The sequence below is a fragment of the Macrobrachium rosenbergii genome, chromosome 54, assembly GCF_040412425.1.
Source record: "Macrobrachium rosenbergii isolate ZJJX-2024 chromosome 54, ASM4041242v1, whole genome shotgun sequence".
NCBI lineage: Eukaryota > Metazoa > Arthropoda > Malacostraca > Decapoda > Palaemonidae > Macrobrachium > Macrobrachium rosenbergii.
In genome coordinates, this window is record NC_089794.1 from 47,932,963 (window position 1) to 47,954,541 (window position 21,579).

A 21,579-nucleotide genomic window follows, 5' to 3' on the forward strand; every position below is an offset into this window, starting at 1 on the left:
GAGATTGCGCTGAAAATCCAGTTATCATCGTCACTAGACACCATAAAACCAGATCACCGATAACCGAGGCCGCCAATGACCGGGGACTGCCTGTATTGAGTGTAGTTGCATATCAGCCTATCCCACCTCGGCTTCCAACCTTGCTCCCCTTCACTTGACCCAACACCTAAACCTGCTCCCTCCGCCATCTCCAAGTACGTTCAATCATTCTACAAGAGACCTGGACAGCTTCTATAGATCTGAAAGACACATACTGGCACATCCCTATCACTGTTCCCTTCCACCCATTCCTAGGGTTCTGGATAGGGAAGGATATGCCCTTTGGGCTAAACACTGCCCAAAGAATTTTTACCACATTAGCAACAGTAGTTGTTTGAGAACTCAGGCAAGAAGGAATACAACTAACAGCCTCCCTAGATGATTGGTTAATCTGGGGGCCCACAAGAAAAGTGTTTGAGAAATCTAAGAGCAGTGGTCAACAGACTCCAGTCAAAAGGTTTTCTAATAAATTGAAAAAATTCCTCTTCATGCCCAGCAGACATTTTCAGTGGCTGGGACTGTGTTGGGATACTCTTCACAGCCAGTTGTCTCTCCCCATCAGTACTCAGAACAGAGTAAGGAAAGACCTCAAAACATTCCTTCCACAGCCTAGAGTTTCCAGACAGCAATTAGAACGTACGATGGGCCTGCTGCAGTTCGCATCAGTAATAGATCCAATACTCAGATTGTAAATAAAAAATGTGAACAAATTCTGGCTATTGCATGCAAGAAAAAAGATGCAAGACCAACCTCATCAAAAGAATTAAAAAGCTGGGGAGATACTTCAACCTTGGACCTGCAAGGAGTCTCGTGAAACAAATCACCCTGACTCCAACATCTGTACAAGTGACAATACATACAGATGCCTCGTTGACAAGTTGAGGAGGACATTGGGAGGATCGTCAGGTAGCAGGGAGGTGGTCTGCTGCTCTGAGGAATTGTCATATCAATTTCCTGGAGCTGATGGCTGTCTTTTTGTCTCTCAAAAAATTAAACCTCCAAAAGAGACACACATTTTGTTGGTCCAAGACACAGGGCTGTAATGTCCTGCACAAAGAGGTCGGGATCACATTCACCTCCTCTCAATATGGTAATGCTAGCCATCCTTCGGATGGTGCAAGCAAGGAAGTGGCACTTATCTACAATTCATCTCAATGTAACAGCAGACTCTCTATCAAGGAAAACGACAGCCTCAATAGAGTGGATGTTGGACAACCACTCTTTTCAAACAACAGCCAACATGCTTTTAAAACAAGATAAAGTTGAGTATACCTTAGTTTAACCAGACCACTGAGTTGATTAACAGCTCTCCTAGGGCTGGCCCGAAGGATTAGACTTATTTTACGTGGCTAAGAACCAATTGGTTACCTAGCAACGGGACCTACAGCTTATTGTGGAATCTGAATCACATTATACAGTACCGAGAAATGAATTTCTATCACCAGAAATAAATTCCTCTAATTCTTCATTGGCCGGCCAGAGACTCGAACTCAGAAGTGGACCTGTTTGCCACATATGAGAATCACAAACCAGTGTATGTCTCTGAACTAGGACAATCAAGCAACAGTAAGACATGCCTTCCTAAAAGACTGGAACAAATGGAAGACAATATACCTTTTTCCTCCATTGTCCCAAACTTCGAAAGTTTTGAGCAAGCTTCTAACCTTCAAAGGAACCGCTTACTTAATAAGCCCAAATTGACCAAACAGGCATTGGTTCCTATTGCTTCAACAACGGGTGAAGAGATCAATTTCACTATCATCTGCTCTTCTATCCCAGACAGTAGGAGGGAAAGTTGTCTACGCATCCTCCTTTCTGAGCCGAGACCTTCACGTGTGGATTTTTTTAAATATTGTCTACTGTGAAAATTACTCACCCAACATTGCTAGGCACCTAGTGCAAAAACTACGGACACCATCTATCCGACAATACCAGTTTGTATGGAAGATATGGTTAGATTATATCCATGCTGAGAGCCCTGTTGAGATCTCTAAGGAAACACTTAAATTTTCTCATACACTTTTTCGAAGACAAATGCCTTGCTGTTACAACAGTCATGGCATACAAGGCAGCATTAATGGAACCCTTGATTTATTGATTCAGTATTTATTCTAGTATAGAAATTGTCACTTCCCTTCTCCGGTCTTTTGCAATACAAAGACCCATTCCTGAAAGGCTTCCAATTATTCGGTCCCTGAATAAGTTGCTTAGACTTCTGTCAACCCCTCAATTCAGCGGACCCAATACAACCACAAGTTACATGCTGTAAAAGGCGATCTTGATTGCGTTAGCATCGGGAGTTCATATTAGTGAACTGGGCTCTTTTAGATGGGGAAGATACATCACGCAAACAGCTAACCATCAATTATTATTGTCCCTTGGCCCATCATTCCTGGCCAAGAATGAGAATCCTTTAAGAAGGAAATCTGTTTTGATAAGAAAACTTAATTTAGCAGACAAAACATTATACCTGTTTCAAGCAATTAGAGTTTACCTAGAGGTTATGGCAAACATCCCAGAAGGTCTGATTTTCCTACACCCTAGCACAAACAAACCACTCTCTCTATAAGGGCTGAGAATAATTTTAGTGTCCCTCATTAAAAAGGCAAATCCACACTCCTTTCCTAGGTCACATCATATTAGGAAAGTAAGTATATCGTTGGCCTTCTTCAGAAATGCTCTTTAGAAGAAGTCTCTGAATGTACAGGGTGGCCATCAGTTAAATTATGGCCAGGTGCTCAAACAAATTCGACTACACTGTGTATCAGCAGATGGTATGGTTAGTCCTAACCCCATAGGTGCTACAGTGGAAAACCAGGGGTCTTCTTGACAGGTGTGTATCCTGGTGGAAGGTGCGACAATACTGTAACCAAACACAGCATGTTTAGGTAAGTCACCATACAACTATGCTCTTGTTCTTTGTTACCAAAATCTAAGGGGTATTAGAATAAAGAATGGGGCTTGAAACTTGTGGCTTGACCTCAGACCAGAAATGTTTTATCTTTGGGTTTTTGGGATTAAAATTTGAGAGCATGAGCCATTTTGTCACTTGTCAATTTTTTTTTGACAGCTCCTTGAGGACAAAACAAGCAACTATGCTATCAAAAAGGCATGGGATTTGGGTAAGGGATCATCCTGCATTGACCAACAGAAAGTAATGGCTTTCTGGTCTCTTGCAAGTCTCTTGTTGACAATATGGCAGACTGCACATGCGCAATAATCCCTTCCTCTTCTAGCAGGTTTGACAAAGGAAAGAACCTAGGCACAGCTTTGCTGTAAGATAAGGGAAAGAGTCCTCTTATTTTTGAGTCCATTACATACTCCATTGTGGCGGTATTCACACCCACAAACAACACAACACGTATAACACTCACCTGATCTTGGTTGCTGGAGATGGATAAGGTCCACGGTCGCCAATCACAGCACACACCCACGAAACAAAAAAAAACTTAAACCGACCCTCCACCAACAACGAACCAACAAAAAGAAGAGACACATGAACCATTAATGTGGTCCCAAAAAAAACAGACGAACTCCCGTTCACTTTCAAGGTTGGACCTCAACTGCCCAAGACCTCCCCAAAAACTAAAAACTCCCGACAGACCGACAGACAGAGAGACAGCCAAGAAAAACCAACTCCAACAACCTGAACCACTCACAACGACAATTACACACTCTCTCTCTCTCTCTCTCTCTCTCTCTCTCTCTCACAAAACGTTGGGAAATGCTAAATAAAAACAAATTTCTTCATCCCTCTATATTTCTCCCCTTTTTAGCATTTCCCAACCAACACCTTTCACACCTCTTTCAAATCGCCTTCACGCAACACCCACGGATGCTCACTAGCAGGTCCTCTAGATAGATCGTTCGCTGGGCACGCAATCATTCTCTCAGAATCATTCTCTCTTCTAGCAACATTCAAACTCACATCTTCTCCTCCATTCTCTCTCAGATTCACGCTATCTTCTTCATTATTGCCACTCTCAATTTCATCCACAATCTCATCTATACCCTCTAACTCGTTCCCAAATACCTCCCCCAATTCTTCAACTAACCCATCCCATTCGCTCATTGACCTTTCCAATTCTTGCAACGATTCATTCATGCTTTCAATCACTCGTCTATCACTGCTACGCTCTCTTACTCTTACACTCGCTCACCTCCAACCGTTCACCAACCCCTACACGTTCAGTCAACTCAGTTATATCAAACCCGCATATACTATCACGTTCTATCCATACCATCCCATTCATCCGTATTACACGCTTTATCACTCATTTTCACTTTGGCACTCACACCCCTATCACACAACTTACGATCATTCCGTTCACTTACGTTCTTCCCTTTCTTACGTTTTCTGCCATACTCTATCAAAACAAATTGCTTCATGCACTCGTCAGTCTTTCCAGCAAAGCCCCCCTCATGCAACAACCCCTCACGTACATGCATCACACGCACCGCTTGCATCCTGGAGGATCCACCCATTTGAACCCCTTCACACTCAGTTTCCCGAATTCGCTGTCACAGTCACCCTCTTTCGTCTACATACACTTGATACATGCCCTTCCATTCCACATTCGACACACTTCGCTCTCGGTTCTGAACACATTCTCGCATAATGCCCATTCTTACCACAGTTGCCACATATTACATTCACTGGGTACCCCTACAACCATTAGCAACATGACCCACCTGTCCGCACCGGTAGCATTTAACCCCTATCTTTCATACACTCCCTTACCAAATGTCCCGGTTGCCCACACCTGAAACACGCTCCTAAAGCCCACCTACACTCATTCTTTGTATGTCCTTCCTTTCCACATCTAAAACACTTCGCTCGACTTCCACTCATCGACCTTCCCTTTGTACACTACTATCCCTAACCCGTCCAACCCGTTGTTCCTTTACAAACCCATCATTCATCCTCACTGGCACCTCTACATTACTTGCTCTTACACTCCTATCTATTACACTAGCGGCCATTCTCATTGGGCCCCTCAACACTGCATCCCTAAAGCTTCCAAACTCTGGTACTCTCTCATCTACCCCAGCCCTTACACTTACACTTCTGCTCTCTTTTATAACCCTGTCAAGCTCATAATCTTCTACAATTTCCAAAATTTCTCCCCAAGTCAACCTTTCATTCGTCCATCTTTTCTTCTCCTTCCGCTTCAAGTTCACAAATTCTCTAACTCCATCTGGCACTGTCCCTAACAACTTCCGTACTAACTCCTTACATTCATCTATCCCATCATCCCCAAACTTCTTCCTTGCCAACGTCTCCAGCCGACAAGCATACAGTGACAAGGTTTCCCAGCTTTCATTCTTGCCTCATCAAATTCATTCTTCCTCTTATACTTAACACTCGCTTTTCATACGCCTCGCTTGCTCAACTAATCTAGCTTTCACCTTGTCATACTCAACATCTCCCACACTCATAATAACCCTATACATGTCAAGTAAAAACCCAGTCAAATACTCTCCTAATTCTCGTGCCCATACTCTCTTACTTTCCCCATACTTATCCTGACAAAACCTTTCATACTCCCTAAAGAAATCATGCACATCCCTACTTCCATACTCATTATACTTTTCACACCGGGTACCTCCCTCACATACATAGCCTTTCTCACTTCTTTCTCACTTTCACTCTCACTTTCGCTACTTTCGCTCTGTCCTTTCATACCCTCTTCCGAATACAAAGAGTCCACTTCTGCACTTACATTCATCTTACTCATTACACTCTTCTTCCCCCTCTTTTATCCACTTTTATCCACTCACCTCCATCCACCTCACTATCACTACTGCCTTCACCTCTCCCTTCTTTCCTGCCTTTCCCACTTCCTTTCCCTTCTTACCAGTTTCCTTTCCTTTCCCTTCTTCCCTTTTTCTTCCCCTGACTTATCCTTACTTTCCCTCTGTTCCTTCCCTTGCTTTTCATTCCCTTTTCCTTACCCTGCCTCTCATTCCCTCGTTTCTTACTTCCTATTCCCATATCACTTTCATCACTCACGCTTCCATTCACTTCTTCCTCCTTTTCTTTCTCTCTTGCCCCTTCACACGTTCCAGAGAACCTGCCTCCAACAGCCCCTTCTCCAAAAACACCCTTGAACATACCTTTCACCATTTCTTCCACACCTTTCATCATTCCTCCAACTTTTTATCCATCCTCTCTTCCATCCTCTCTTCCATTCTCTCTTCTAACTCTTTCATCTCCCCTTTCATTTCTTCTTTTGCACTTCTTAGTATTCCCTCCACCTCCTCCAACTGACTCCTCAATCTCTCATTCTCACCCCTCAACCACGTATTCTCCTCTCTCAACCTTACCAGTTCCTCTTCCATCCTTCTCTTCAGTCACACTACCAGCCACCAATCTCACTTGCAGCTGCAATACCAGCTGCCCCACGTTGGGCGCCAAATATTATGTGGCGGTATTCACACCCACAAACAACACAACACGCAACACTCACCCTGATCTTCGGTTGCTGGAGATGGATAAGGTCCACGGTCGCCAATCACAGCACACACCCACGAAACAAAAAAACTTAAACCGACCCTCCACCAACAACGAACCAACAAAAAAAAGAAGAGACACATGAACCATTAATGTGGTCCCAAAAAAACAGACGAACTCCCGTTCACTTTCAAGGTTGGACCTCAACTGCCCAAGACCTCCCCAAAAAACTAAAAACTCCCGACAGACCGACAGACAGAGAGACAGCCGTAAAACCAACTCCAACAACCGAACCACTCACAACGACAATTACACACTCTCTCTCTCTCTCTCTCTCTCTCTCTCTCACAAAACGTTGGGAAATGCTAAATAAAAACAAATTTCTTCATCCCTCTATACCATCACGTGTCATAGTTTTATCATTACAACACAATACATAGCCAAGAGATCGACTAAAAGAGAATTCTTTGATATTAGTTTGGTCTCCCATGGAGCTCTGACAGACCCAATGAAGGTAACCCCTTGAGGACAAAACAAGCAACTACGCTATCAAAAAGGCAATGCGTACCTACGCACTTATTCCATGGCGTAGGTAAACTAGCTATAGCCTGTTTGGTGTTTTTTTGCCTACATATGAAATTTGTATTTTGAATATTTTTATGGTGATTAGAGATGAAATATCAACAGTGATAAAATACTCTCTTGTGTAGTGTTATGATATGTGTGATAATCATAGAGTCAACTAAACTCATTAAATTGGGCAAAGCAAAAAGAAAAGAAAAAGCAACACGTACATACGCACTTATTCTATGGCTTGCGTAAACTTACTATAGCCTGTTTGATGTTCTCTTGCCTGCATATGAAATTCACATTTTAAATATTTTTACGTTGATTAGAGATGAAATATCAACAGTGATAAAATATCCTCGAGTACTGTTATCATATGTATGATAATCATAGGGTCAAATAAACCTGTAATGAAGTACAGTACAGTCAACCCCTGCCTATTCATGGTTCAGGTTTTGCAGTTTCACTGCTTTGTGGATTTTTCTGTGGAACCTATCTCCAAATTATTCATGGAAAATTCAGTAATTCACGTATTTTAACGTAGAGCAATATTCACTAACTAATGTTTTTTTTATATTATTTTTGTGACTAAATATACATTCTTTATGATAAAATAATGATTTACAGTACTAATTTTCAAATATTAATATTAAGATTAGCAAGATTAAACAATAATAATACTGTACAGTACCTGTAATAATACAGGTAATAATAAGTACTAATTTTCAAATATCAATAACTGGATTAATAAAATTAAATAATAATACAGGCAGTTCCTGGTTATTGGCGGTGGTTCCGGTCCCGACGGCGTGACGATAACCGAAAATTGCCGATACAGTATCCGGAAATCGACGAATAATGGTGCTAATTGGCGCCGATTAGCTGGGATCGGTGCCTCTGTTAGGCGGGTATTGGCGCTGAAAATCCAGTTATAGTTATCACTGGACAAGCGCTGTAAAACCGGATTGCCGAAAATTCACCCATTTGTGGTATTTTTCACTGAGAAATATTCACTAATTACTGTATTTTCATATTTTCATAACTAAATGCGCTTTTTGTGACAAAACTATTAAAATACTCAGGTATGAGCATTTTTAGAGTTTTTTTGTGTTTAAACTATCAAAATTGGCAGTACTAAGTGTTTTTTGAGGGGTTTCAAGTATTCGCGGATTTTAGCTATTCGTGGGGGGGGTGCGGTACACATCCCCCGCGAATACGGGGGGTTTACTGTAATAATAATAATAATAATAATAATAATAATAATAATAATAATAATAATACTGTACCTGTAATAACAGTAATAAGATTAAATAATACTGTTAAATAACTCAGAGAGAGACTTACATGGAAAGAACCAGGTTTTTCAGCTTTGTGATAGTAATAAAGCGGGTTTTCTTCCCTCTTATAGGAGGGACATCATTACAGTATGGTGAATACTCCCGATGGCTACTGTAAAGCCCCCTAAACCAGCTTTCTCACCTTGTTATAACTACATCACTCAGAAATGATACATATTGAAATGATATTAAAGTGATATTAAAAAGATATTAAAATGATACTGAAATTATATTAAAATATTAAAGTGTTTTAGGATGACACTTTAAGGTATACTTGGTGTTTGAGCTATTAAAATAGTTATAAGCATTTTAGATGGGGTATTCAGTGTTTGAATGATTACAACAGGCAGTTATAAGTATTTTTAGAAGGAGTGTCAATTATTTGCAGATTTTAGCTATTTGTGGGGGGTTGTGGTCCCTATCCCTCCGTGAATAGGGGGTTGACTGTACATTAAATCAAGCAAAGTAAAAAAAATGGTAACGTGATACACTAATGCGCTAAGAAACAAACTCATGAACATACAGAGTGAAAGAGGTAGAGGGAAAGAGTTGGCTATTAGCTCAAAAGCTTGACGTCACTTAACATGCCACGAAAAGTCATGTTTGTCGCTTGTTATTGCCTGATATGGATAAGTCATCAGCTTAGGAGCAAATCATCGAAGGTGCGTGGGTGGGCAATTACTATGTCATTGTTGTTTTTCTATTTTGAATGGCTGATAGACATAGCATCATAAACATATCGTATACTAATTGGTTACGTCCCTAAGTCAGTGCACTCAGTAGCAAAAGACTGTTTTTCCACTGTGTGCTTGATCAGCTGCATGTTTGAACTGATTTACAGTGGACTGCATTTGATATGCATATTATAGAGCACGTGGCATTCTTAGCAGTGCCTGCAGGATTGCAGGACATGCTTGTGTTGTGTGTCATGCTGCTGACTGTATGTACTATGGCCCAACCTCATCCTAAGAGGGCAAGGAAGGTCTTGATCCTTAAACAAAAATTGGAAATTGTTGAGAGGATGGAGCAAGATTGTAACCGGTCACATGCAATGGAGTACGGCATTGCCTGGTCAACCCTACATGATATTAAGGGTTCACATGACAAGCTGAAGAAATACGAGAAGCAATTCCATAAGAAGATGGGCAGGAGTAGCCTGCAATGTCATGGCAAAAGGTCATCATGATGACAGAGATTACTCTACCCTGATGTGGTTTCGGCAACAATGGATGTGTCGCTTCCCCACTTCGGTGACCTTCACCCTCTAGGCACCTCTTCGCCTCTTCCAGGTTCTTCACCACTTTATGTCTCCCAGGAGTCGCAGGAGGAAGAGGAAGAAGAAGAAGATGCCAGTCTCAATGACTCAGTCGAGGAGGAGGAGGAGGAGGACTAGTAAACCTCCTCAAAAGTTTTTAAAATGACTGGCCATCTTAAGCAAGAAAGTCAGCACACAGGTGAGAGAGAGAGAGCAGAAAAGTATTTTTATATTGTTATTAGAATTGCTATTTTGTAAATTATCATACTGTGCTGCACATGAGAGAAAAAGGGGTTTACAATACTTTTTTTGTGACCAGTACAATGTATTTTACAGTAAATGAAAAATGTCTAGCCTACCGAACCACGCATTGCGTACGAGAGAAACAGAAGGGTTTTTTAAGTATACTGTAATTTATGCAGTTTATTTTGTTACAAATATTGGAAAATACAGTAGATAATTGCTTTTTGCAATTGAAGTTGTTGAAAAGATGGAGCAAGGTTGGAACCGGTCACGTACAATGGAGTACAGCATTGCCCGGTCAACCCCACATCATATTAAGGCTTCACAGACAAGCTGAAGAAATGCGAGAAGTAATTCCGTAAGAACATGGCCAGGCGTAAAGCCTGCAAGGTCATGGCAAAAGGCTGTTATGATGACAGAGATCACACATTACCTTGATGTGGTTTTGGCAACAATGGATGTGTCGCTTCCCCACTTTGGTGACCCTCATCCTCTAGGCACCTCTTTGCCTCTTACAGGCTCTTCACCACTTTACGTCTCCCAGGAGTTGAAGAGGAAGAAGAAGATGCCAGTCTCAATGACAAGGAGGAGGAGGAGGAGGAGGAGGAGGAGGAGGAGGAGGAGGAGGAGGAGGAGGAGGAGGAGGAGGAGGAGGAGGAGGAGGAGGAGGAGGAGGAGGAGGAGGAGGAGGAGGAGGAGGAGGAGGAGGAGGAGGAGGAGGAGGAGGAGGAGGAGGAGGAGGAGGAGGAGGAGGAGGAGGAGGAGGAGGAGGAGGAGGAGGAGGAGGAAAGTCAGCGTACAGGTAAGTGAGAGAGCAAAAATGATTTTTATAGTGTTATTAGAATTGTTATTTTGTAAATTATCCTATTGTGCTGCATATAAGAGAAAAATGGGTTTACAGTATGTTTTTTGTGAACAATACTGTACAATGTATTTTACAGTAAATGGTAAATGAAAAATGTCTAGCATGTACTGTAATTGATGCACTTCATTTTGTTACAAATACTGTTTGGGAAAATAAGATTGCTTTTTACATAAAGTTTTCAGTTTAAAGTGTGATGGTTGTTGTTTACAAGCATATTTAGTGTTGTGGTTGCAAATGAAAAACGTGTAGCCTACTGAACTATGTGTCGTGTACGAAAGAAAAAAGTTTTTTTTAAGTGTATTTATGGAGTTGATTTTGTTACAAATATATGGGAAAATAAGGTAGATAATTGCTTTTTACTTAGGTAGATAACTGCTTTTAACTTAGAGTTTCAAGTTTAAAGTGAGTTGGTTGTTGTTTATAAGCATATTCAGTGTTTATGGCCGAAAATAAAAAACGTGTAACCTACCGAAGTACGTGCCAGGTACTAGAGAAAAAAGGGGGTTGCTTTTTTTTTGTTTTTAAGTGTATTAATGGAGTTTATTTTATTACAAATATCTCAAGTTTTTACTTTAAAGTGTGGTTGTTGTTGTTTATAAGAATATTATGTGTTTACCACTATGCACTATTGACAATGTTAGGTGAGGAAGGGTAGGTAGTTGCCCTTGCACACCCCTAAGATATTTTTACTCCCCATCGTCTGGATTTTGACATTATCCAACATTCCCTTGGCTCTATTCATTCAGATAATTGAGGGAATGCTGTAATTAAATGAGTGTGAATCTGACAATATTATGTGGTATGTACTATGAGAAAATCACCCCTGATACTTACTATATGTAATTCTAATGTAGTCTGTAACAAAACCTGCGCATAAGTTTGCTTTCTCTTTCCTTCAGAGATATGAAATTCTAAAATATTACTCAAGTTTAATTACTATTTCTGCGATAACAGATCATATGAGATCTAAAGACAACAGTATCAGATCTTCAGCATTTATAATTTAAGTATAGTATAATTTGTCATATTATATAGTTACCACTAAAAATAAAAAGATACTGTACTAACCTACAAACAGACAAAAGCCATCTTGTCACTGGGAGTTCAGGAATCCACACTATCAAGAAAGACAGCAATAATTTAATTCTTACCAGCCATTCAGCAGATAGAATGTCAGAATCAGCAAGGTGCTGCAATGCATGACTTTCACTGTCAACATCAGAGTAAAATGGTGTCATGTTCTGATGAAGAAATGTGCAAAGACTAGTTGCTCCCATTGCCATTTTGTCATAAATATCTTCTGCAACTTCTAGAAGTGGAGATCTTTCTTGCAGTTTGAGGTTTCTGGGTAAGACATCTACAATCCCTCTTTCATGATCACCTGGGAACAAATATTGTAGACATTAAGAAAAATTAAATTTTTATGATAAAATAGTTTTATATATACTTACCAAGTGATTACATTGCTATAGTTTCTATTAACCAGCAGCTAAAAATTTTGAAATTTGCGGGTCGCATTATTTTGTTTGGTTAGGTGACTAACCCTGCCCACTTTCAGAGTAAGAGAGGAACAACTAGCAAAAGTATTCAATTTGTTTGTGTCATAATGTTCATGTGAGGGGAAGGATGGAGGGCGCCAATCATGTAAATACTTGCTAAGTATATATATATATATATATATATATATATATATATATATATATATATATATATATATATATATATATATATATATATATATATATATATATATAAAACTTTATACTATAAAAATGTCACTTTTATATAAGTAACTTTCCAAGTAATTACACTGCTGATTCCCACATTGACAGGAGGTGGGAAGCATGAACAAATCTACCCCAAAACATTAGTGATGGTAATGGATTTGGGAACAGGATTGCTAGCATTAAAAATGCCTGTTGTTTCCTTACCTGATAAGGGAGCTGCTGCAGGAAGGTACTGCCTCTATTGGCACTCTCCTTATTGTATAGTGGCGTGGCGGTACTGTATAGCGGAGACTCACCTACTATATTAGTGGGTACCTTGTAGCAAGGAAGATTCCAACTGCTGACAAAGGTAATAATGTTGCCCCTGCCCAGGGCGCAGTACAGAAAAAATGACAGTTAAATAAACGTCACCAAATATCGTAAAAATTAAAATCCGCTGCCCAACCACAAAGGACTGGAGGGCACTCCGGTACACTGTGCCCCCAGGCTCCCTTAAAAAACTCAACAAACTCCAATCAAGGCGAAGAAAAGAAGGAAGGATTGCTTCCTATGCCTCTTCCCCCAACACTGTGCCAGCCACTGAAAATGGACCCAAAGTCAAAGTACTGCAGTTATAAACTGTTTCAATTTCCTTCAAATAATGTGCTGCAAAGACTGACTTACATTTCCAAAAAGTCACTTGCAATATAGAGGAGAGAGACAAATTACGCTTGAACGCCAACATAGTGGCTACAGCTCTAATTTCATGAGTTCTCACTTTACACAATGGAAAACCTCATCTTCAACATAAGAATGGGCTTCCGAGATGAGGTCTCTAAGGATGAATGCCAGGGCATTCTTTGAAAGTGGCTGAGAAGGATTCTTAACAGGACACCTTAGGCGTTTGAAGGACCACAAATCTTCTTTGTTCTTTGAAGATAAAACCTTAGAGCTCTCATAATACTCTCTCTTCCTCATTTGGGCCTACAATCTCAGACAAACTTTTAATTGCAAAGGAACGAGGCCATGGATTCAAAGTGGACTCGTTCTTGGTTAGAAATCCCAAAGAGAAGGAAAAGACAAAATTCCCTTGGGAAAAACCCACTCCTTTGTCTATTGCATGGACCTTCACTGATTCGTTTTGTGGTCGCTAAAGTGACTAGAAAGAGGGTCTTTCTAGTTAGATCTCTCAGGGAAATCGAATGCACCAGCTCAAATTGGGGCCCGGAGAACCACTTAAGGACCATGTCCAGGTTCCATGGCACTACTGCTACCTCTTTTTGTCTCGTGGTGTCAAACGATCTACAGTAAACTCCCTGCATTCGCGGGGGATGCATACCGCACTCCCCTGCGAATAGCTAAAATCCGCGAATACTTAAAACCCCTCTAAAAACACTCAGAACTGCCAATTTTGATAGTTTAAACACAAAAAAAACTCTAAAAATGCTTATACCTGAGTATTTTAATAGTTTTACCACAAAAAATGCATTTAGTCATGAAAATGTTATGAAAATACAGTAATCAGTAAATATTTCTTAGTGAAAAATACCACGAATGGGCGAATTTTCCGCGAATAATGGGTAAATACGTTCCACAGAGAAATCCATGAATACGGAGGGTTTACTGTAATTAGATCAGATAAATCCTGATTAGAGGAAAGGTCCACTCCCCTTTGTCTGAAGGCAGAGCTTAACATGGCCCTATAACCCTTGATCATCGAGGATGGCAGGTTCCTGTTGGTCTTAAGATATAGCAGAAAGTCTGCTACTTTGGCTATAGATGTCTGAGAAGATGACATTCTGTGCTTTCTACACCATTCTCTAAAAATTTTCCACTTAGCCTGATATATTCTATCAGAGGACTGTCGCCCGCATCTGGCAAGAGCATGTGAAGCCGATCTTGAAAACCCCCTTCTTTCTAAGAAGTTTCCTGATAGTCTGTATCCTGTCAGGGCCAGAGTAGACAACACCCGATGAAAGCACCAGAAGTGGGGTTGTTTTAGCAGATGAGGTTTTTGAGGTAGCAGCCTTGGAAAGTCTGCGAGGAGGTCGAGAAGATCCGGGGACCATTCCTTTGTTGGCCAAAAGGGGGCCACTAGGATCACTGACAGATTTTGGTGGGTCTGGAATTTGTTGATCACCTGTCTTATCATGCTGAAAGGGGGAAAAGCATAAAGGTGACTGTTTGACCAATCCTGAAGCATGGCATCTGTTGCCCACACTAAAGGATCCGGAACTGGGGAGCAAAACAAGGGGAGACAATGGTTTCTGGAAGTCGCAAACAGGTCTATGACCGGAGTCCCCCATAACTTCCAAACATCCGAGCAAACCTGAGGATCTAGAGTCCGCTCCGTGGGTAACATTTGTTTCTGGCGACTTAGCTCGTCTGCCAGAACATTGAGCTTCCCTTGAAAGAAATGCGTAAGAAGCTTGACTTGAAACTGCTCTGCCCAAAGCACTGCCATCTCATAAGGGAGAAAGAGTGTGCCCCGGGTTTTTATATATGCCAGGTCCGTCATACTGATGGAGTGCACTGTGATCATCTTGTTGCACACTTCTTTGAAAAATTGAAAATTGTAACCCCAAGTGAACTGCCCTCAATTCCTTGGCATTTATGTACCAATTTCTTTGGTCTGGGGACCAGGTCCCTGAAATTTCCTTGTCCCCCAACAGAGCTCCCCAACCTAGGTTGACGCATCTGAGAAGAAGTCTAGGTTGGGGTTCAACGGAAGGAGAGATTTCCCTTGAGACAACCTTCCTTCTAAGCTCCACTCAGAACATGAAAGAGTCTGGGTATTTTTTCCTGTTCCAGCTGGTTCTTAAGAAGAATTGGAGCCGTCTCATATGAAACTTGCCCGGGAGTATGAATTGTTCTATGGATGATAACGTCCCCAGAAGACTCATCTGTTTGTTGGCGGAGCACTGGTCCAGAAGAAGAAATCTGTGAACTATCTTGAGGCAAGACTTCTTTTCGGTGAGGGAAAAACCTGAAAACTCCGAGAGTCTATCATCATCGCCAAATAAGATTCCGTTGTGACAGAATCAACTGAGACTTCTGAACGTTGATCATCAATCCCAGCCCCTGAGCTAGGAGAAGAGTCTTTTGAAGGTCCTCTGAACATTTCTCTTTCGATTGGGCCTGAAGTAGCCAATCATCCAAGTAAAGGAAGATCTTGATTCCCATCAGATGGAGCCATTTTGCTAAGGGAGAGAGAACTCTGGTAAACACTTGAGGTGCTGTTGATAACCCGAAACACAGAGGGTGGAACTGGAACACTTTGTTCCCAAACACGAACCTCAGAAACTTCATCGATTCCCAATGTACTGGGACGTGGAGGCGTGCAACCTGCATGTCTGTTGATGCCATCCAGTCTCCCTGGCGAATGGACAACATGACGGTTCGAATTTTTCTCCATCTTGAACTTTGTCTTCTGAATGAAGACATTCAAAGCACTTATGTCCAGGACTGGCCTCCAGCCCCCTGAAGCTTTGGGCACCACAAAAAGGCGATTGTAGAACCGTGGGGAGCCCACATTCTCTACTAATTCTATCACCCCTTCTTGAGAAGGGACGACACCTCTTCTGAGAGGGCCAAAGACTTCTTCGAGCCTTTAGAGTAAGCTGACAGTGTTATTGGAGAGCTGCTTAAAGGTGGCTTTTCTTTGAAAGGGATAGAATAGCCTTCCTCAGAATATTGACAATCCAGGGCTCTGGCCCCCTCTCTCTCCACTTCTCACAGAAGAGAAGGAGCTTGGCTCCTATAGAAGTTTGGAGGAAGAAATTCTCACTTGCAAGAGGCAGAACGGGATGAGGATCTCTTAATGGCTCTCAAGACGAATCTGCTGGAAGAACAGGATCTAGAAAGGGATCTTTGTCTGCTGCCCCAAAAGGGCCAAGTCTGCAGCAGGGAGACTGTCCTGGAGGTATGCGTGAGCACCTCCTTAGGTCGCCTAGAGGATTGGGCAAGAAGATCTTGCATACTCTTCTTCTGAAGATCCGAAGAAACCCCCAGAACTGTAGCCTGCAGGAACAGGTGATGATGATCCAGTGGGGAAAACAGAAGGGCTGACTTCTGGGAGGGAGTCACTCCCCTAAAGGTGTAGGAACACTACAGTTCTCTCTTTTTTAAGACTCCCATTGTGTACAGGGAAGCTAATTCCTGGGAACCGTCCATGATTCCTTTATCAATTCACAAGAGGACCCCCAGCAAGTTGGAGGCACTATCTTCAGGAATATAGAGCAGTCCTTAAGCTTACCGGCTAGAGAGCATACTGCCCAATCAAGTAAACTTAACACTTCAAACACCTTAAACAAGTTTTGAAGTTGTGAGAGCTCCGTCAAATTGAACATGATCTTCGCTGAAGCAAAGGCAGATCTACGAGAGGAATCAATCAGCCTGGGGTAGTCCCCAGGGGAGGAGGCAGAAACTCCAAGAGAAGGAGCTTCCCCTGTGGCATAAGAAAGCTGTCTCCTCCCCTGGATCTAGAAGGAGGGAAGCTGAAAATGGCTCTACCTTGTTCCCTCTTCCCTGCTATCCATCCCTCAATAACACCGAAGGCTTTCTTAGCAGAAGAAGAAAGCACTAACTTGAGCAGTCTCGAAGACTCAAAAGACTGACTCCCCAAGAAAAGTCGACGTGGGTTAAGAGGAACTGCAGGCGAAAAGCAATTCGGGAAGGTAGCAAGAAGATACCTTACCAGCGATGCATAAGCTGAAGGACGAATGTCTTGAGCAATAACTTCTTCCTCATCCGAGGATACAGGAGACAGAGCTAAGTCCATAGGTTGGGGGGTCAACGGAGCCTTCTTCAACAGGCTCAAAATACTGTCGAGCTTGCTATGAATTGGGTCTACCAGGGAGGACGCTTGCTTGCTAGAAGAGGGTAAAGCCTGAAGTGCGGAAGTCCGAGACGCAGAAGAATACCCAACTGCTCGAGGAACATTCACAGCAAAGGGAGTCAAAGTGTCGGTGACAGAAGTAAAGTGAGTGGAAGAGAATGGGCGCCAATGGGTGCCTCATCTTAGTTGGCAGTCCATGAATCATTGAGCAGACGGGCGAAGGCATGCACTCTATGACTCTCTGACACAGCAACATGAGGAGGAGCCAATGAGCACTGAGATGATTTCAGGCACTCGGAAGAAACCGGGAGTTCGGCAGTCAAGGGAGCTTCAGACACTGCAGGGCGCTCGGGAGCCAGAGGAGTCTCGGGTGCATAAGCAAGCTCAGAAGAAGACGCCTTAGACGAAGAGCGCTTACGAGAAGCAAGACACTTGGAAGCCCCTCTCTGACTCTCTACCAAGGGAGGAACAGAAGGAAAAAGCTCCGGACTGTCCCAGTGACTGCAAGACAGGAAAGGACTGCAAATGGCCTCTTTGAATTTCTTATGCGGTACTAGAGGAGAATGCAACACATCACCCGCATGCCTTTTCAATGGGCGTGATTCATCCACAAAATGCCATTGGCGCCTGGGAGAGGAATCATCTGAGCTAGATGAAAGACGATGCACGTCCAGGGATACACCTTTCCAGTGCCTCTTGGCTGCAACCTGGGATTCAAACAGGTTCAACCGAGGGGGCAACTACCCGTGGGCAGACCCCACCGACCTTCCTTAGGCTACCAGTTTGACTCATCCCAGGTTTAGGGGAGTATGGCATTGACCTCTGCCTAGGAGAATCGGCAGGACGGGCAGCCACCCCCTCTACCAACACATCACTAACACTAGGCACAATCAGGCACTACACCGATGCCGCACTGGCACTAGGCACAACAGGGTGCTCTGAATCACTCTTATCATCCATAAGGACCTTAACTGATGAGGCTAATTGTGCAATAGATTCTACAACCAATTCAAACCTTTTATCGATTTTACACTCAAGGCTGGCAATGGTGTTGGGTTAGGAAGCAAGAGAGCTGGGTAAAGGAACGGGTTGCACAACAGGAGAACTGGGTATGGGATCAACAGAAATAACAGGCACGTCAATCTCAATGTTAGCATTATCAATATCATGATCAACAGATCCCTGACTAGCTAAAGGCTTACTAATCTGTCTGGCTGTCGCTTTTCTCTTTTTATCTCTGGCAAGTTTATTTAAATGAGATCTTAAAGCTTTCCACTTCTTACTGTCCCAGCCTTTACCTTCATTACATAGTAAGTCTTCTGAAAAAATTTGTCCCCTACAATCCGTGCAGATAGAATGGGAATCATACGATTCCTTAGTCAAACGCATATTGCAGCCTTTGCTGCAATACCTAAAGCTAGTCAAACTTGAGTCTGACATTTGGCAAACAAGTCAATTTAAGTCACAATCAGTAAACCAGGTAAAGTTGAATTATAATGAAATTCACAATTAAGGGCAATAAACAGAGGCTAACTCTAATAATACCGAAAGGCTATCAAAGCAAGAATACTTCAAATACGATGAGAAATCAGTAGGAAAGATGAATTCCAAAATCAGAGCTGCTGCTAAAAGCTGGTGTACAGCCATTAGCCGGCAGAAACAAACTGAATACTTTTGCTAGTTGTTCCTCTCTTACCTCGAAAGTGGGCAGGGTTAGTCACCTAGCCAAACAAAATAGCGCGACCCACGAATTTCAAAATTTTTAGCTGCTGGTTAATAAAAAATACAGCAATGTAATTACTTGGTAAGCTACTTATATAAAAACTGGTATTTTTACATAATTAACAATACACATATACCTAGAGCTTATCTTCATTCCATTCACTAAAAACCAATCAATGTTAATAAATTCTTTCAATATAAACTCATTGCCTCTAAAAAACCTACATTTATGATCTTCAAAAGTTCAGACATCAGATGCTGTGGAACCCAAATACACATTCAGCCTTTTGCTGTGTCTGAAGGATTTTGAGATGCACAATATGACTAATGTAAAGTACGTTATAAAATACACAAATAATTCTGTTCTTGAAAAATTCTACTTTGTACTCTTCTAATCTTATTTTTAATACATTAAACTAAATTAATGCATTAATTTTCCACTGAACATTAAAACATAAAATGTTAAGCTCACGTCAAGCATCATTCAGTATTTGTAACAATAGGATGATTTAATCTGTCTCAGGTGGAAACTAATAAATAAATATTCAAGTTACAGTAGGATTTAAGAGACAGTGCAATTTAATAAGTGTAACTCTTACCCTATTTCACTGTGAAATTCTTGTATACAATAACGGAACTTCTCATGCATACAGTAAATGAAACATCTCATGTTTACAATAATGCAACAATGAAAACCATGGAAAGATTTTAAAAACAGCAACAAAGCTTTACGTTTGCAATATAAAATTTTCCCTAGAGCTCTGAAGAGGAACAGTGATGCATCCTTTCCTCCTATTACTGCTAAGCTGTCTTCTTCACTGGCACCTGTCTTTGTAGTCTTAGCCTTGCTAGTTGATGATTTGCTTCTGGACTTCGACTTAGATGAACTTTTCACACTTTGTGAGGTAAACAACTCCTTCAACTGATACACATCTGTAAAAAAAAACAAGAATAATATCACTTCTTCAGTTACACCTAAATAAAACTTCTAAAATAGATTTATGTTTTATGGATACAAATCATATTATACAGGAGCTACTCATCGCCAAGTTCGTAAATCATTAAATAAATGAGTACGACTGGTGAAGGTGATTATATCTGCCAATCTTGGAAAACTGTGAAAATTGATGAAAATTAATCATTTCCATCCTTCACTCTCTTCTACGATTTTTTCCTCTTGCAATTTATAAAATGTACATTACAAAATTACTGTTCCTTGAATAAATATATGAAAATGAGATTTTGATCTAGGTGACAGCAATAAACAGTGTTCAGTATGAGAAGCAATAACACTCCTGTGATAACAGGCTATTTGTGTTAAGATTTAAGAATGCAAATTATAATACAGCATAATACAGTATGTCTGTTATGAGTGAAGTAAAGACCATCGTGATAAAAATGTCCACATATTCACACAGAATAGAAATTTCCCCTTACCTTTTGTAACAGCAAACTGAAGGGCATTTACAGCACTACGGATATCTCCCCCTGAAGCTTCAGCAAGGGAATCCAAGGCATCTCGAGGTGGAGTTGGCTGTCCACCAGACCCTTCGCATATATTTCTCATGTTCAGGATGCGGCTCAAGGCTTTCAACAATATTCCACTTGCTATGGCATTGAACCTGTTGGTAAAAAGCAGCGCCATAAAATATACTTATATTATATTCAATAAAATACTGTTGTATTAAAACAACCTGGACTTTTTCATTGGAATATACACCTTGCTTTTAATTTCTAAATAAGGAAATGTTATGAATTAAACTACATAATGCTGCTAATTTTGATTCTGGTTCACAGATTCAAAGATTTAATTATAAACTATAGCAACCCTTTTCGGGGTATGAGAGTACATTCAAGAAATACATAAATTACAAAATACACAGGAAATGCATCAAGATAATAAACAAAGATGTCAACATAGATTCAAATCCCATACACTCTTCAAAGAAAGAAGTCAAGGACTACAGTGCAATCGTGCCTACATAAAATTTTACAAATTAGTTACAAGAGAAGATTATAATTTTCATTTACTGTCCTAAATGATATATCACCAACACAGGGAATTCAAAATTGGTCCATTACGATTTTTACAAATTTGGCATTATTGCACATTAACTTCCAGCTCTGATTAATCTTCATACTATTTGGCTTTGTAAAATAATATTTTTCAATATACATTTCTCCCCGCTCAATAAAGCCGGGACACACCAGGGTTTGGTGGTATTCGTCAGCCTGTTCCTGAGTGTTATACTTTGTAACATGTACCACTCAGTTCCTGGGAGTCTTCACATTCACAATTGATCCCTGATCCCCTTTACCTGCCGAGAGCAACCAGATTTGCTGAACAGCAGCACCAATATGCAGTAAATGTGCCTTGCTGTCGAACTTCTCAGTTCCAGAGGTCATTCATTCTTCACACTGTTGGACTATGGAACAGACTCCCAGAGGATGTCTTACAATTGGAACTTCAGAAGTTCAAGCAAAGATGCATTGTATTACTACCCTAATAATATTCTCCTTGCATTTCAATATATTTTTATCTATTTATTATTAT

At 41.1% G+C, this 21,579-nt stretch overlaps 1 protein-coding gene across 1 annotated transcript in view; it reads right to left on the reverse strand.

Annotated features, from left to right (window-relative positions):
* Rad17 (Rad17 checkpoint clamp loader component) overlaps positions 1–21,579 on the reverse strand; it is a 237,028-nt gene that overhangs the window by 74,919 nt on the left and 140,530 nt on the right. The window contains 3 exon segments of the mRNA XM_067098243.1: positions 11,912–12,141; positions 19,758–19,958; positions 20,463–20,647. Of these exon segments, the coding sequence (XP_066954344.1) occupies positions 11,912–12,141; positions 19,758–19,958; positions 20,463–20,647 (616 nt within the window).